The sequence below is a fragment of the Micromys minutus genome (assembly GCF_963924665.1).
Source record: "Micromys minutus genome assembly, chromosome: 22".
Lineage (NCBI taxonomy): Eukaryota > Metazoa > Chordata > Mammalia > Rodentia > Muridae > Micromys > Micromys minutus.
In genome coordinates this window covers 3593509-3610925 of record NC_137957.1, presented here as the reverse complement: position 1 = coordinate 3610925, position 17417 = coordinate 3593509, and the positions used below count along the sequence as shown (strand labels likewise).

Below are 17417 nucleotides of genomic sequence, written 5' to 3'. Positions count from 1 at the left end.
GGTATTTGAGAGTGTTAGGGCAACTAGCAAACCTAAAGTGTCTCTCACATTTCTCACATTCATAGAGTTTCTCTCCAGTGCAAATTCTTAAATGACTCCGAGGAGAACTGGAACCATGGAAAGTTCAACCACAGTGATTACACACATAGACCCCCATGAAAGTGTGAGCTTCCAGTGATTACACACATAGACCCCGTGACCGTGTGAGCTTTCAGTGATCACACACATAGACCCCCGTGACAATGTGAGCTTTCAGTGATTACACACATAGACCCCGTGACCATGTGAGCTTTCTTCTGTGCTACGACGTGGAATAACCAAAGTGTTTACACACTGTTTACATACATCGGGCCTTTCCTCCGTATGGACACTTGCATGTACTTACACTTGCATGTACTTGTCGGGAGGTGGGAGAAGCAAACCTTTTCCCATGCAGCTTACGTTGTGCACTTTTCACACGGCTGACACTGCAGTGACAGTATCTCCGTCTTGGAAAGTCCTGAGGAACTGAAAGCTCTCCCTCAGATTGCATACATTGTTGTTTGTTTGTTTGTTTAGATTTAATTATTTATTATATATAAATACACTGTGGCTGTCTTCTCATTACAAATGGTTGTGAGCCACCATGTGCTTTCTGGGATTTGAGCTCAGGACCTTGGTCAGTGCTCTTAACCACTGAGCCATCTCCAGCCCCATTGTTGGTGTTTTGATCCATGATTTTGACCAAAACTGAAGTTTTCATCCCAGTTCTAATTTTATGTGATCTCTGTGCAGTGTGAACATGCAGTGTGAGTGTGCAGTGTGAGTGTGCAGTGTGAGTGTGCAGTGTGAGTGTGCAGTGTGAGTGTGCAGTGTGAGTGTGCAGTGTGAGTATGCAGTGTGAGTGTGCAGTGTGAGTGTGCAGTGTGAATGCTTTCACACTTCTGAACACATCATGGAGAGCTGGAGGTGATTTCAAAATCCTTTTCTTATACAATTTCTTTCTGTATTACTGATCTTCACGTTCTTTGTGTTCTGGTTTAGGTTTAAGGTGCATACCTAGAGGTAAATGGCCAATGGCTAGTTTTGTACACCCATTTCTCTTACACTTATGTACTTCCAGATAAATGTTTTGGCTCACAACACCCTTTGTGGTGAAGTTGAAGACTTCTACAAACTGGTGATCTTTACAATCCAAGACTGCTTTCATTATCTGACTGCCACAAGAAAGCGAAAGTGCTGAGATTTTGTTTATTAATGATTTACCAGTGTGGGGAAATGCTGGTTCTAGTCTCTGTAAGATATTTTAAACACATTTGCATTGAATATTCTGCAACTTGATTCAAGCATAACTCAAAAAGAAAAGTAGTATGGGTGGTAGCTGTGCTGTCTCCGTGTGTAGCAGACATGTCTACGTCACATTTAAACACGCGTTTCAGTACCCAATTCTGGGCACAGTTTTGGTAGGTAATAGTAATGCTCAAAGTAATTTTGAATTTTAAACTACTTTTTATGGCCGCAAAGAGATACCTTAATATTTAATGTCATAGTCTATAAAGAAATCTCATTTTTACTTACTATATACCTTATAGGCAAAGGTCATAGGTAAGTTACTATTCCAATTTTAGTAATATTGTTCTTGGAACAAAACTAGTGTATATAAAATTCCACTTTTGACATCATGATATTACCCTTGATTCCATTACCAGAATATCTGGAATATTTTAAGACTATGGATGCTGCCTGGAAGTAGTGAAACCTGCTGTTCATTCCAGAGGCAGAGGCAGGCAGATCTCTGAGTTCAACGCCAGCCTGGTTGACAAAGTGAGCTCCAGAACAATTTGTAGATCATAATCGTAGAGCTTTCTACAGTAGCGCTATAAAAGGAAAATGCATCTTTTTGTGTTAATTTAATCTTTTATTTAGAATGAAAATAACCTCAAAATAACAAATGATCCACATAAGAACAATAATGTGCCTATAATAGATTCTTTCAACAGCTAATATGTGCCTACAACATGCCATATTTTGTCCTGGACACTGAGGAAATAGCTCTGCAAACACCCTCCTGTTCTGGGGCTTTTAGTGGAAGAAGAATGTACAGTATGTCACGCGATAACACTATAAGGCACTTAGCAGGGTGTAAGGGACTGTGACTTGGAGATGGGGGCTGCTGTATTTAGAGTGTTAAGGAAGGTCCTAAGCACTGTCCCTAATTTCCTTCCCGTTGTTTCCAATGCCTGTGTATTCAGTACACTCAAAGATTTTCCTACACTCAAACCTCCTTTTGTTGTATTCAATGGCTTTCTCATCAGTGGTGTTTCTAATGCACACTGCCTAAAGGCCTTGGGATTCGTTTCAGGTGGTTTTCTTTCTGCCCTCCAGTTCCCTTTTCTATCTTCTACAAGGTCATTACATCTCCCCACAGAAACCGAAAGCCTGTAGTGTCTTTATTACTACTTCCCTATATATTTTAAACACAATATGAGGTAGCATTGTATGGAAACATTACATCAAGAAGTACTTATTGTGGACACAGCATATGTATTATATCATGCTGGTATTTGGTAGCTTTTGCTCTCCTGCTTCTAGTGAAGATTTATCTTCAGTTTGAATTCTCTGCTGTTCATTGAATGTAAAATGTTACAGGATTTTCCACAATCCTTATACGTTTGTCATTCTTTACTCAGTATACATTTTCTGATATGGAGCAGACTTGAGGGCTTTATTTAAGAGCCTGTCTCCTGCTGTGTTTATACGAGGTCCGGCTGCCATGTGTTCCTTGATGTTAAGGCACATATTGTGACATCGTCCCCTTATCCCTTCCATACAGGAGAGAGGTGAAAGTCATGACTGAGATACACCATAAAAGAAACATTCCCAGCTCTACAGTCTTGTTCTCAGCATTGTGGTGTTCATTCAAGTATGAACTGTGTCTGAAGGTGTTCTCCAGAGCAGGGGATTGAGTAAGAATTAAATCCTAAGAGTTCCATTCTCTATTGCCCACAGCCTCATCTCTCACTGGCCAGGGCAAGAGGGAACCATGGAGTAATTAACTCTTTGTGAACCAGGAAAAGAAACTCATGTCCACAGGGGGAAAAAAACTTTACCAAAGCAAATATACATAGACTCATACACATTCATACACACATGCCACACACACACAGACTTGTTGAGCCTGACCACCTGTCCATCAACTCCACAAGTATTTATGCATACTTATACACATACACACAAACACACACACATGCACACACACACACACACACACACACACACACACACCTACACTTACAAATATATATTTGGTGGATGAAGTAAAATCCTCCACAAGTAAGTTCCATTGAGGGGGTGCCAGCATGGAAAAACTCATTCCAGATGAAAAATAAACTCCAACCTTTGTGTTTCAGAGAAACAAAGTTTCTACCTTTCTATTGCTGAATGAAAGAAACTCAAGTCTGTGAGAAAAAAAGCCCTGTCTGGTCAGGAAAGAGAAACCTGTTGTTAGGAGAGAACCTGTTTCATGGTAAGAAAAGCCTGCCTCCTCTATGCACTGCTTTTTCATCATCATCCTTCCTAGTTCTCCCACTTTTTGGGGATACATGATCACAAGTTTACAATGAATTCACACATAAATTCAAATCATAAATTGATATAAGAACTTACAACAGAGGTGCTTACGCACGTTTCCATTAAGACTAGCTAGCTAATTAAAGATTCATTATCTACTATTAGCTCCATACGTCATTTTTGCCTGAGCCACTGGCACGGTGGATCTTAATCCCATCCTCTCGTCCTGTGTACTAGGGCTGTGGATTGTGGGTTTATCTGCCACAGCCCTGCTGCCAGACGGTGGAGGAAGAGACACTATCTTTTTCTGTCCTAACAATCCTATGCATTTAAGCTCTGTAGGTTTCATTTTATTTTATTATTTCAGAAGGATCGTGTTTCTTGGGGCCATTTGCTTGGAAAACACTTTTCCAGACTTTTACTCTGAGGTAGTGTCTGTCTTTGTTACTGAGGTGTGTTTCCTGTATGCAGCAAAATCTTGGGTTCACATATGTATCCAGTCTCCATGTATCATATGGCATGTTTCTTATGGCAGATATCCTACAACCTGTTGTTTGTCTATCTTCTGCCCATGAGGTATGATCTTTGTGAATTTGGTTATTGAAAAGTAGAGTCAAAACCATAAGTTTTTAAAAAAGTGAGTCTGGGCATAGTGTGGTATGCCTTTAATATCAGCACTTGGGAGGCAGAGGCAGGTGGACCTCTGAATTCAAGACCAACCTAATCTATAGAGGGAGTTCTAGGACAGCCAGTGCTACACCCCTGTGTGTGCATGGGGGGTAGGGTGACAGGAGATGACAAATGGGGTGAAGAGGGGGAGGGGTAAGAGATAATTTGGCAGTTAAAAGTGATTTCTGCTCTTGCAGAGATCCCGAGTTTAGCTTCCAGCACCCACACTGGACAGTTCAGAAATGCCTGTAATTCCAGATCACAGGGTAAAAGCAATTGGCATGGAACCTGACGACTTAAGTTTGATCTTTAGCACTCACATGAAGGTGGAAGGAGAGCCAGCATCTGACCTCTATATACATGCTTGTGGCATGCAGAAGCACAAATGGGTGTTGTGCACAAACCACCACAATAACAATAAGATTTTAAAGAGAAAAGCCAGATTAAGGGACGGGAAATTTACCTGAGTCATAGAATTAGGGACTCCCATCCCTTGCTTGAGAACAGTTCCTTTTATTTATGCTCTGTAGCCAGCAAAGACCCCGAGGGAGGTGAGAATCTCCAAACAATGTTGTAAAGGGATAAAGTGGAAAACAGAATAGGAGGATTAAATGAGGCAAGAAAGGCGGGAGATGGATGGAGCATGGGATGGGAAAGCTAACACTGGAGGCCTTTTGAAAAGTCACATGAGGACAGAAGCTCCTTATAATATGCCTTAGTAAGGGTTTTATTAATGTGAATAGACATCATGACCAAGACAACTCTTATAAAGGACAACATTTAATTGGGGCTGGCTTAATCAAGACAGGAGAATGGCAGCATCCAGGCAGGCATGGTGCAGGAGGAGCTGAGAGTTCTACATCTTCAATCTGAAGGCTGCTAGCAGAATACTGGCTTCTGGGCAGATAGGATAAGGGTCTTAAAGCCACAATGACACATCCACTCCAAGGCCACACCTACTCCAACAGGGCCACACCTTCTAATAGTCCCACTTCCTGGGCTGAGCACATACAAACCATCACATAATAGATATATATGTAAAAGGAATCTAAATAGAGTTAGCATAGAAAAGACAATATTCCAACTTGACATCATAGGCTACCAAATAAAACCACTAGTACCAAGAATGAGTTACATTTTTTTTTAAACCATTGATCAAAGGGGACACATAAACCCTGTTGAGATGTGATCTAAGACTAACATCAGTTCTGAGTGTTTGTGAGAAAACTCCAAGAAAACAAGAGTCTTATGACCTTAGTCCCTTCAGAAACACAGAATTGTTCTTGGAATATGTTTTCATGCCCCTTCCAGGTGTAGCAGATAGGAGTGACCTTACTTCAGATTGCTACTTACAACTGGCTCTTGTTACTTGCTGATCTGCCTCTATGGAAAGACATGGTGTTTTCCATGTATGGGTTGTTCAGCTTGAACTCATGAGAACTTTTCTCATGTGACCTTTCTTAACACTCAGAGTTTAAATTGTCTAATGCTATGAATAAAGTTGGCTATTGCATAAGACTTTGGTCCACTTCACTCTTTGGCTCCATTATCCCAGGTCCCACCACATTTAGAAAATAAACAGACCCCCTACACATCGCAGGTCCTATTGCCAATGCTATTGGTTACCTCCCATAGACTGATGATAAGACTTATTGCTCAGTGCACCATAGACTTATGTCAAGAACATAGAGAAATCAAGCTGTTACTCAACTACAAGCTTCATTCTCAATGGCTGGTGTTTGTCGTGCTGGAAGATGCAACCACAGAGAAAAGCCATCATCCATTTTATCCAGCTGTGTCCCCTTTGAGCCACAATAGTGACCTGTCTACAAAATATGTCTACTAGTACAATAGTAGCATGAATGTTATAGGAGAAACCAACTACCTTTGGGTTGGCTGCATTTAAGGTGTGCTACGTGAGGTGGAACTCATACCTGACACCATTAATGAGGCCAAGAACCTGATATTAGATAGGTCATGGGCCCTAGGGGGAAACCTACTGCCAGCATTCTGATAAATAAATATAGCATGAGGCATATTGCTATACCCCATAGGTCAGCTGAACTTATAGCTCAACCCTAATCAGAGGACATGGTAAATAACAAAAACACCCAGAATTAGACAGGGTTCAGAGAGTGAGAGATTTAAATGTATCAACCTTATATGGAATGCTTTAGTCACACCACCTTTGTGATGGTTTGAAGAAGATACCTCATATGTTCGAATACTTGGTTTCCAGGTCACGAAACTGTTTAGGAAGAATTGGAAGGCGTGGCCTTGTTGGAAGCAGGCCTTGATTTTCAAAAGACTTACGCCATTCCCTGTAACTGCCAGCCTTAGCACCATCCTTCTTGAAACTCCTGAGCCATGAGAGAGAAGTGGAGGAAAAAGAGAAGGTGGAGGCGGAAGCACAAGAGAAGAAAGATGAGGAAGGGGTACAGGTAAGTTAACTTGTGCATCCACAGAGGCTGAGGGGTGCTGAAGGCTGGGACCCTGGGACAAGCTGTCAAACTGTATGCTACTGCTGGTGATAAGTCTCAGTGGGACTGGAATGTCAAGTTCTACTTAACAGAGACCACCTGAGAGGCTGCCTGCCTTACAACTGAAACAGTTCCTGTTAGCCCTCTACCCTGGACCTGTGGCACTCTGGACTAGTTCTCATCTCACTCGTCTCAATTAATGGTCTTACTTACCGTCTTAGTGGAAGAATGAAGGAAAGGAAACCTAGTTAAGGTAGAGATCTATGTAGAGGAGGCAGCGGAGTGAGCGGAAGACCAGGAGGTGGTGGGCGGCTCCTAGGAAACTGTTTTCCAGACAGAACAGGGTTGGTGCACATAAAACCTCAGAGACTGACAGCACACACAACATCTGAGGAAGGTCAATAACGTTGGACAAAAACCCCAGCACAGGGAGGGGAAGGACGTCCCACTCCTAGCCAAGACTGTGACTGCAATTAATAGCTGATGGGAAAGGGAAACTGGTTTTCCTTAATGGAGTGACACAGGAAATATCAGCCACACTCCAAACGAGGCTTCATGTGTGGGAGCAGCTGGCCAACACAAAGCAGACTCCATAGTTGTTGGTTGTTTGATGGGGGAGGGGGGAAGGGTGGGAAGGACAGAAGGAGGGAGAAAGAGAGAGTTAGTTGGAAGACGTGCTTTGAGAGGAGGAGGTTGTTTTGTGTGTGTGTGTGTGTGTGTGTGTGTGTGTGTGTGTGTGTTTGTGCAGGTGTATTTTGCCCACATGTATGGTCTGTGCACCAATTGCGAGAGTGGAGATGAAAAGAGAGCATCGGGCATTAGATCCCCTGGAATTAGAGTTACAGACAATTGTGAACCACCATGTGTTTCTGGAAAGCAAACCTGACTACTCCAGATGAACTTCAAAGGAGCCATCTCCCTAGCCCCAGTCCTTTAATATTTACATATCTGGGACTATCAAAATACCGTGCGCGGTGATGTTGAAATGTGGACTAAAAGTACCAGAAAGGAAAAAGTAGAAAGTTTATTAAATACACGGTTTAACAACCACAACCGATTTGATGCATAGAGCTCTCATGAAATGACTGGGAAGTGACGGGGATCTCTTACAGCAATTAAGGGGGAGATTATTTCATCTCAACTTCTGGGTCACCGTGGGGGGTCCATATCTGAGGCTCCAGGAAGACTTAATATTTTATTAAGCAGTAAGCTTTTCATGCCCACTTGTCTCTCGTGAGATTGCTTCACAGGAAATGAGGCTCTGAACGTTTATCTAGATCAATATAGCACAAGCCACTGGGTCTGGCTCCAAGCAGAGCGGAGCCCGTTGTTAATGTATAAGAATTTTTCATTTTTTTGTTTCTACAAATCTCAATTTCTCTGCCTTGAGTAATTACATTTCTTTATTCATATTTACTGCTTGAAAAGCAACTGGGACATTATTTGTAAGAAAGCCTTGAGCATCTGCCTCATTCCCCATTTCTGAAAAGTGATAGTACCGGGCCCTCCCTTTTACTCCAAGGATATCTGCCCTGCTTTAGGCAGTCTTCTTCTCTGAGGACATGGGTGGTCCCCAAAAACATTCTGAAATTCACCAAGGTCACCGGCAAAACCGGCAATGGCAGTTTGAGGGAAAAGCGGCAAGTGAGTTTCTGCAAATCCAGGACAACTTGCGCTTTAAATGCATCTGGGAAAAAATCTTGTTGGGGCCAAGTGCTCTCCAGAGTAGGAACCAGGGCCAAATGTAAAGTCTTACGTCTGACTTTCACCTGAGACGACAGAGATGCTTCTACTGTCACTCAGGATTCAGGAGGCAGGCCCAGGGATTGTTGGCCAATCAGAAAGCAAGTTTTGTGGCTGTGTGAAACTGTCCAATGAGGAGTTTCGGCCTTCCGTGACGTAGACGGAACAACATTGGGGATGCCATTGTGTGTCCCCGCCATATTGTCGTCCTGCGCCTTTGGCTGAGACCCCTACATCTCTCTCCTCGGTATCTGTGTCCCCTCCACTGACTGCAGGAGTCGCAGGACAACAGGACACCCAGTGACTGGAAATGGTGCGTGCTCGGGGCGTGGGGAGGAGGCTGCGGTAAGCGGAGGCGGCAGTGGGACGCGGCCTTCCAGGGCAGCGGAGTCTGCGTCTCCTCTGGCTCCGCTGGGCCGCGCTGCCGGGGATCCTCTGGGTGCCGCGGTCCTGACCCTCGCTGAGCGCTCGGTGCTGTGGGGTCTCGGGTCAGCTGGGCGCTCGCAGCCCGCGTCTCTGCAGTCTGGGTGGTGTGGGTGGAGAGTCGTGGGGAACCGTGGGTTTGAGCTCTAGTAAGAGGGTTTGGAGGAAAGCCACGAGGTGAGATGACCCCGGGTTCTATGCACGTTGTCAAAAAAAAATTAAGATACGTTTATATCTCCACAGTGTTCTAATTTACTTAATAGCTAGTCGTTTCACAGCCTTTTCCGGCTACGATTTGATGAGCACACCTGGTTATCCTTGCGAGCTGGCCACTGGCAACTACAATTCGCTTATCCCTGTCTTAACTATTAATACCAACAGGCAGGTCACACGTGACCTTTTCACACAGTGGTGTACAAAGTGCGGGTTACTGAATGGCTACGCAGAAAATACGGGAGGCTCGGAAATTGGAGGCAGAGAACTGGTGAAGACTTAACAGTGGGGGTTGCAGACTGTCTAGTGCGAGCACAGGCTGTTAGTGACCTGTTTGAAGTGAGCTGAGGGCTGGAGCTGGAGCCCTGGGAAGAGACAGGGCGCTTTTCCTGTGATACGTTTTCCGGCTCTTCACAGTTCAGTTCAGTCGGCCTGTTGCGGTTTCTGTAGCCTCAGGCTGTCTGTTTTGCCTAACGAAATCGTCATGCAGGCTTGGCACAGCCAGAAAGCTGATAGTCCCCAAAGCACAGCCCTACCCTGTTGTCTGTCTCTCTCTCAGTTTTCAGTAGCATCTGCTTTTATTATGAGTTCCCTATGGGTTTCATTCAAGAGAAGCTTCCTCTTAATTCCATGACTTGTAGTCTTAGCCTAAGGATTCTTATAACTCTCAGTAAATGCCTGACTTTCCAAACGCTTCTGACATTGCCAGACTTACTGGAAAGGAGACCTCACATGCATGGGTTGTTCAGATTGGTCCCTTATCGGAAGTGTTACTGGCCTTGGATTGTTTCTAAACATTGTTTTAACATGAAGAATCTTTATAGAGGTAAGCCACAACTGTATATGAATGAGATATTGCAACAGAATAAAACCCCTCATGGTGGGTTCAAAAGCTTCCCTACAGTTGGCCAAAGAGGGCTACTCTTGTAGGAAGTTAAAAAAAAAACAGTGGGTGAATAAGGAAGCAAAGGCTGGTAGATTGATGTGAGTTCTAGGCCAACTCTTATAATAAGTTTCGGGCCAGCCAGAGCCACAGAGTAAGATTCTGACTCAAATATACAGAACCCAGTGTGCAGAGCAATCACAACTTTTAAAGCATTTCCTGTTGTTCATGGGGGTGGTGTGTGAATGGGGATGTAAGTTAGAGGGCCACTCTGGAGTTCATTTTCTCCTCACAGCATGTAGGCTCTAAGGAACTATGTCCTATGCTCAGACTTGCTTACCCAGTGAGGCATCTCACTGGCCCATACCCAGAGTTTTAACTTTTAATTCCTGTTCTATGATAGGACCCTCGATTTAATTACTCCTAGCAGGCCAGTGTGCAGGACTGGATCCTAATGATGGTCTTTTTCTTGCCACAATATAGCCTCTGTGTTTCATACTTCCCACGTTATCTAAGACGTTAGCCCGCCAGATCTTGTGGAAGCATGAAGCTGGAGGCACGACCCGAAGCAGAGGCCAAGGGTGTTGCTCACTGGCTAGTTCATCATGGCTTCCTCAGCCTGCTTTCTTAACTACCTAGGACCATCTACCAGGAGGGCACCATGAACAGAGTGAACTGGGCCCTTAATATGGCATCATTAATGAAGAAAATTCCCTCAGACTAAGATTCTCCTTCTCAGGCAGGGTGTGATGGTACAAGCTGTTAGCACTCGGGAGGCAGAAGCAGGTATTCTCTGTGAGTTCGAGGCCAGCCTGGTCTACAGAGTGAGTTCCAGGACAGCCATGGTTGTTATACAGAGAAACCTTGTTTCAGCCTTCCTCCCCCAAAGAACAAAACGAAAAGAAATTTCTCTTCCTAGACATGTCAAAATTTGCTAATAGCTCATTTACCTTCTGTGTTACCTCAGAAACAAAGGTAACTCCTTTACCTTTCTGTATGCCATTGGGCATTAGAAGAGATAATCTTTCTGAAAAGTATTTTAATTACTTCTGTAGTCTTTCCAGTTAGAGTGGGGGAGACTTCAAACTACTCTGACCACAGGTTTCCGCACAGATCGTCATGTATTTAAATCTCCTTGATCCTGGCATTTGAGGAAAGTTGACTTACCAATCCTTGAATGGGTATTGACTCTGGTAATTGATTTATTTATTTTATGTATGTGAATACTCTGTTGCTGCCTTCAGATACACCAGAAGAGGGCATCAGATCCCGTTACAGATGGTTGTGAGCCACCATGTGGTTGCTGGGAATTGAACTCAGGACCTCTGGAAGAGCATTTTCATTGCTCTTAACCTCTGAGCCATCTCTCCTGCTCCTGATAATTTTTTTTTTTTTTTTTTTTTAGATTTTTTTTACCCTAATTTTCAATCATGTGTATAACTATGTGCACATGAATACAGGTGCTTGCAGGCCAAGGTAGCATCTTTATAAACTGGAGTTACAAGCCTGACATGGGGCTGGGAACCAAACTCAGTATTAGATATACCTACTTTCCTTCCTTCCTTCCTTCCTTCCTTCCTTCCTTCCTTCCTTCCTTTCTCCCCCACCCCCTTTCTTCTTCTTTTCTTCTTCCCCTTAGGCAGAGACTTTTTGTAGTCCTGGCAGTCTTGGAACTTGTTATGTAGATCAGCCTCAATTAAACTCTTTGGAACTCTAAACAGATAAAATCAATGACTGTGGAAAACAGATTTGTAGCAAAGAAACAGGGATGGAAGGATGAGACGTGTGTGTCTGGGTGGGGGGGGAAATAACCAGAATCTGTATGTACATCCGATTTCTTTAAAGTTTTTCTCTTGTAGATCTTGAAAAAGCAGAATTTCTTATTTCTATGCATGCGTGTATGTCTCTGTCCCTCAGAGGCCAGGGGAAGGTGTGGAGTCTGTCAGCTGGACGGAGGCCTGACACTGGTGAAGAACTTAAGTCCTCTGAAAGAGCAGCAGTGCTCTTAGCCACTGAGCTGTCTCTCCAGACTCTCTTACAAATGATTCTGCGACCTAAGCCTTTGGTGCTTTATTTTAGCTTTCCAGTTTGCTCTCGCTTCTTTTTAGTTCCATTTTGACGCAGTCCTTCTTTATATTGAAGATGGGAGAGTAGGACATCACCTAAGGTCCTTTCCTATTTTGAAACAGCTCTCCCCCTCTGTCAGCATGCCCAGTCCCCCTCTGTTTGGAGCCCCAGGAAGTCAGGTGAAAGCCAGACGTGCTGTACATGCTGATGGGAATGGGGTAGAGGATGGTGGGAGGGTCCATAGGAGGGTGTGGTGGAGACACCTTGGGACACTTGCTGGCTTACCACTCTAGGTGGATTTAGTGCTAGGTTTGGGGAGCAACCCTATCTTTAATAAATGTGGTGGAAAGTAATAGAGGAAGATACCCCAAGACAGTTTCCGGTCACCATTCCTGCATGCATGGAGCAAGTGCACTGACACATGCTTACCTGCATGCGTGCTCGTCTAGAACTCCAGTGTTGTAAGGCTTACCCTTTTTGTCTGGAAATATATGTGGGCTTTTCTAGGAGTCGGTGACCTTGGAGGATGTGGCTGTGAACTTCACGCTGGAAGAGTGGATTATGCTGAATCCATCCCAGAAGGAGCTCTACAAGGATGTGATGCAGGACACCTTGAGGAACCTGTCCTATATAGGTGATGATGACATCATTTTCTTACTTAGCCAGTGAAAGAATGAATGGTCCTCACCAGTCCTGCTGCATGCATTAGACCGTAGAAAAGAGACACGTTGGGTAAATAAATCCCGTGGAATCACTTAATACTGTGAATTTAACCAGAATCTTTTATTTATTTCTTCGTTTGTCTGTTCATTTGTTTTTCTGTAGCACTGATTCATTTCTCTTGGCCTGTATTTTAGGAAACAAGTGGGAACACGAAAACATTGGAAATGAGTGTGAACATTTCTGGAAAAAGCTAAGGTAATCTGTAGGAGGCAGCAGTGTTTTTCCCAGTTCTTGGTGTGCTAATACATTTTACAGAAGAAGTTATTTATACAAATAAGTTCTGTTTCACACTGTTTTAATTTCAACAGATCTTCTCCCAAACTACAGACACATTAAGCTTTTGCAATCAGAACATCCTGTTGTTAGTAACCATGATATGATACCTACCACACATAATCTTGGTTCATGTATGCTGAATTTACTCTGTCCATAATATTTAAAATGTTGTATTGCTATATTTCTAAGTTTTAGGTATGTGTTGTATATGAAATAAAAATACAATTTCTTTTTAGAATAGGACAATTTGTCAAGATAAGTCATTATGGAGATACAAGTATGCCAGAATCCAACATTATTTTAGTCACTAAGTACATCAAAAATGTATGTAGTAGCGAGTATTGAAAAATCTATTTAAACGTGATGTAGATATTCATCACTTGCTCAAATTATCTTTGTTTTTATTGTAAATGTCCTTAAACCAAATTTTAAAGCAAACAGTTCAAATATTTTTAAAAATTATCACAGGATATAACTACCACTTCTTGTGATAAATCATTGGTAAACAGTTTTTCAGTAATGCACTTTTTTTTTTTCAGTAGTGAGTTGTTGGAGAGACTCTGTGAATATACTGAAGGTCATCAGTGTGCAGAAATCTTGAACTGGATTCCAGAGCGTGCTGTGAACCAGAAACCATCATGTCCCGCATATAACAGCCATGTCTATGAAGAGGTGGTTATTGGCCATTTATCTCTGAATGTCCCCTCTCATCCTCACCCAGGACACAAACCGTATGACATTCAGGAATATGGAAAAGACTTTTATAAACACAAAGAACATGAGGACACCTCCAGTTCTTCCACACCTTTTCAGAAGCCAAAAAGAATTGACACTGAGGAGAAACCTGAAACCAGTCACTGTAAGGGAGACTCCAGGTGTCTCCGATCCAGTCAGAATGATGGGAAGACCTCCGGTGCCGAGCAGCAGTATGAGTGTAAGCAGTGTGGGAAAGTATTCAGTTCTTCCAGCTCTTTTCGGAGGCACGAGGAGTATCACAGCCGAGAAAGATCGTACGTGTGTAAGCAGTGTGGGAAAGCCTTCCCCTTTCCCAGTTCCCTCCAAATACATGAAAGAATCCACACTGGCGAGAAGCCCTATATGTGTAAGCAGTGTGGGAAGACCTTTGCCCGTTCGAGTTCCCTTCTGACACACGAGAGAATTCACACCGGAGAAAAGCCCTACGTGTGCAAGCAGTGTGGGAAGGCCTTCACTGACCGCAGCTCCCTTCGGTTCCACGAGATGATGCATAGTGGCGAGAAGCCGTATAAATGCACGAAGTGCGGTAAGGCCTTTGCCTCCTCGGGCGCCTTCCGAAAGCATGAACGAACTCACACGGGAGAGCAACTGTTTGTGTGTTTGCAGTGTGAGAAAGTTTTCAGCTGTGAAAGTGCTTTTCGAACACATAAAATAATTCATTCTGGAGAGTGCGTGTGTAAGCAGTGCGGCAAAGCCTTCACTAGTCACAGTTCCGTTAAGTACCACGAACTGATGCACAGCGGGGAAAAGCCCTATGTGTGTAAGCAGTGTGGGAAAACCTTTAGGTCTCCAAAACAAGTTCAGATTCATAAACGAACTCACACTGGAGAAAAACCTTACGTTTGTAAGGAGTGCGGGAAGGCTTTTACTTTTCTTGGTTCCCTTCAATACCATGAGTTGATTCACACCGGTGAGAAGCCTTATCTGTGTAAACAGTGTGGGAAAGCCTTCAGGTCTTCCCGTCAGGTTCAAATACACGAGCGAACTCACACTGGCGAGAAGCCGTATGTGTGTAAGCAGTGTGGGAAAGCCTTCTTCTCTTTGTATCATTTAAGAAGACATGAAGTAATTCACAGTGGCACGAACCCCTACGTGTGTAAGCAGTGTGGGAAAGCCTTCAGTTGGTTCAGTACCTTCCACAGTCACAAACAGACTCACACTGGCGAAAAACCCTATTTATGCAAGCAGTGCGGCAAAGCCTTCTGTAGTCGGATATCGTGGAGAAGGCATGAGAAGGCTCACACCACAGTGAAACCCTATGCGTGCGTGCAGTGCGGAAAAGCCTTTCGTTCTCCCAGTTACCTCAAAATACATGAAAGAATCCACACTGGGGAGAAACCCTTTATATGTTCTCAGTGTGGGAAACCCTTCCGTTCTTTTCGTTATGTGAAGTCACATGAACGAAGTCACACGGGAGAAAAGCCCTTTGTGTGCCCAGAATGTGGAAAAGCCTTCAGTTACTACAGCTCTTTCCATAGACACAGGAGAACTCACCAGACTGTAACCTTGAACGCAGAACTCGAAAAGGCATCGTAGCACCCATAAGACTGCCTGTGGAGAAAGCTGCTATAAAGGTTAACAGAGTGGAACACTGTCCAGTTCCACTCAAGGGTAAAGAAAACTTTGGCCAGACATGGTGTGGCACACCCTTAATCCCAGCACTTGAGAGGCAGAAGCAGGGAATCTCAGAGTTCAGACCCAGCCTGATCTACACATTGAGTTCCCAGGCACCCGTGACTACATAGTGTTTGAAAAAAGGAAAACCCATGTTTGTACTAAGAACACACTTGACTAGAAGAGGTGTCTTCATTTTGCATATGTGCGTATGCTTCCCCAGTAAAAGCTTTGCTTGGCAGAGCTCAGTAAGAAGAGTAGCAAGTAGCGGCCCAGCCCTTCGACAGTTTCATACGCTCATTCCCATTAATGTCAGCAATGTGAAGGTCCGGATACAAATTTTTGTCTTAAGAATGCTTTCGAAAATGTAAAATCTGAAGAAACCATGTAAATATATTGAACTCGCTGGAATTTGTTAGGGGTTCGTGTTTGTTTTTCAGAAATAGCCTTGCCATGTAACCCAGGCTGGCCTTGAACCAGTTATCAATCTTCCTGTTTCGGCCTCTAGAATATGTGGGTGAAAGATGTCCGCTTCCACATCCGGCATCAGCAGCTTGCACTCCCCCTACCTCTGAATTCTCCATCTGAATTCTCCAGACGTGGTTTCTCTGTTAGCACTGGCCATCCTAGAACTCCAAACCAGGCTGATCTCAGGAGATCCACCTGTCTCTGCCTCCCTGGTGCGTGGATTAAAGGTGTGTACCATCCCAGCCTGGCATTCTTAAACCTTTTTGGACTCCATGCTTCACATTTTTGCTCTAGAAAACTGTCTATTTTAGTTAATTTTTTAAATCACGTGTTGATGCATGTGTCTGTATGTATCTGTGTTCCATCCATGTAGTTCCTGGGAGACCAACAGGGAGTGTCAGATCCCCTGGGGCTGGAGTTACTGAATGTGAGCTTTCCCATGTGTGTGCTCAAACCTGTGTTCTCTACAAGACTGTTCTGTGCAAGAAACGGCACTAACCATCTCTCTCGCCCCTAGAAAAGTAACTTGAAGCTGTGTGTGTGAGATGAAGGATTACTTAAGTACAGGTAATGGAAACCAAAAAGACCTTTAAAAAAAGTACTAAAAACAAAAAGCGCACTATCTTGTTAATTTGAATTTTGTAGGGTTTCTTTTGTTGTTTGTTTTTTAAGCAGCAGTGCATACAGATTTAATGGACGGTATTGGATCAAACCAGGTAGCTTTTTCTTGCACTTTAAGTTATATACATTCAATGTTGAGTTGATAATTCCTTATGATATGCCAGGAGGCATAAAAAGTGTCTTGTTTCCAAGGTTAGTGGGTGGAAGGAAAAGGACTTTTTTGTGAATATTGGATTTTTTTTCCTCCACTTGATTTACAGGACAGGTTCTTACCATTTTTTTTTTTTTTTTTTTTTTTTTTTTGTTCTTGTTGTACTCTTCCATGAACAAAACCCACTTTTATATTACACTTTTTTTGTTAACTTTTCTCTCTACCTGATGGTTTTTCTCTAACATTTCTTGTCTCTGTGCCCTTTAAACTATTTTCAAACCACTTTTTGATCAACAACTGTTAACTCTTGTCTGCCAGGAAGGTGGGATAAACATCACTCTGCAGTCACAGACCGACACCACATTCACAAGTCATTTCTATGTCTCAAGCCATTTTTATTGTACATGTCTTTTTTTTTTCTCATGTAAATGTTGCTTTCCAGGCTTATTTTGTTGTACCTTTGATTTTTATTGTAACTTCTGTCATACTAAGATATGTTGGCAATAGTGGGTTCTTGCTAAAGACTCCAGGCACCACGGAATAAATCTTCCTAAGTCTCTCCATCGTAACTAAGTATGTCTCATCATTGAATAGACGTCCTGGCAGTATTGGCACTTAGCTCACAAGGACTTACACGATTGGTCAGATATAGTTAGGTGTCTCGTGAACAAACTGACATATGAGTATAATTCTGAATTTGGTAATCATCCTCAAATGATACAGAGAAGGAAGTTTGAATACATTTGCATAACTAAACATGTGAGTGAGGAGGGGGTACTTT

At 43.2% G+C, this 17417-nt stretch overlaps 1 protein-coding gene across 3 annotated transcripts; it reads left to right on the top strand.

Moving 5' to 3' along the window:
* Window positions 1-8642: 8642 nt before the first annotated feature.
* LOC308435177 (zinc finger protein 124-like) lies at window positions 8643-17104 on the top strand (the record flags this gene model as incomplete). Of its 3 annotated transcripts, none has more annotated exons than XM_080935814.1 (4): window positions 8643-8754; window positions 12535-12661; window positions 12885-12945; window positions 13569-17104. In XM_080935814.1, the coding sequence occupies exons 1-4, from the start codon at window positions 8752-8754 to the stop codon at window positions 15316-15318; spliced, it is 1941 nt and encodes a 646-aa protein (XP_080791940.1). In that variant the 5' UTR covers window positions 8643-8751. The 3 variants fall into 3 exon arrangements, with proteins under 3 accessions (XP_080791940.1, XP_080791939.1, XP_080791941.1); XM_080935813.1 differs by having other exon boundaries at window positions 13566-17104; XM_080935815.1 differs by lacking the exon at window positions 13569-17104 and having other exon boundaries at window positions 12885-12949.
* Window positions 17105-17417: the final 313 nt, after the last annotated feature.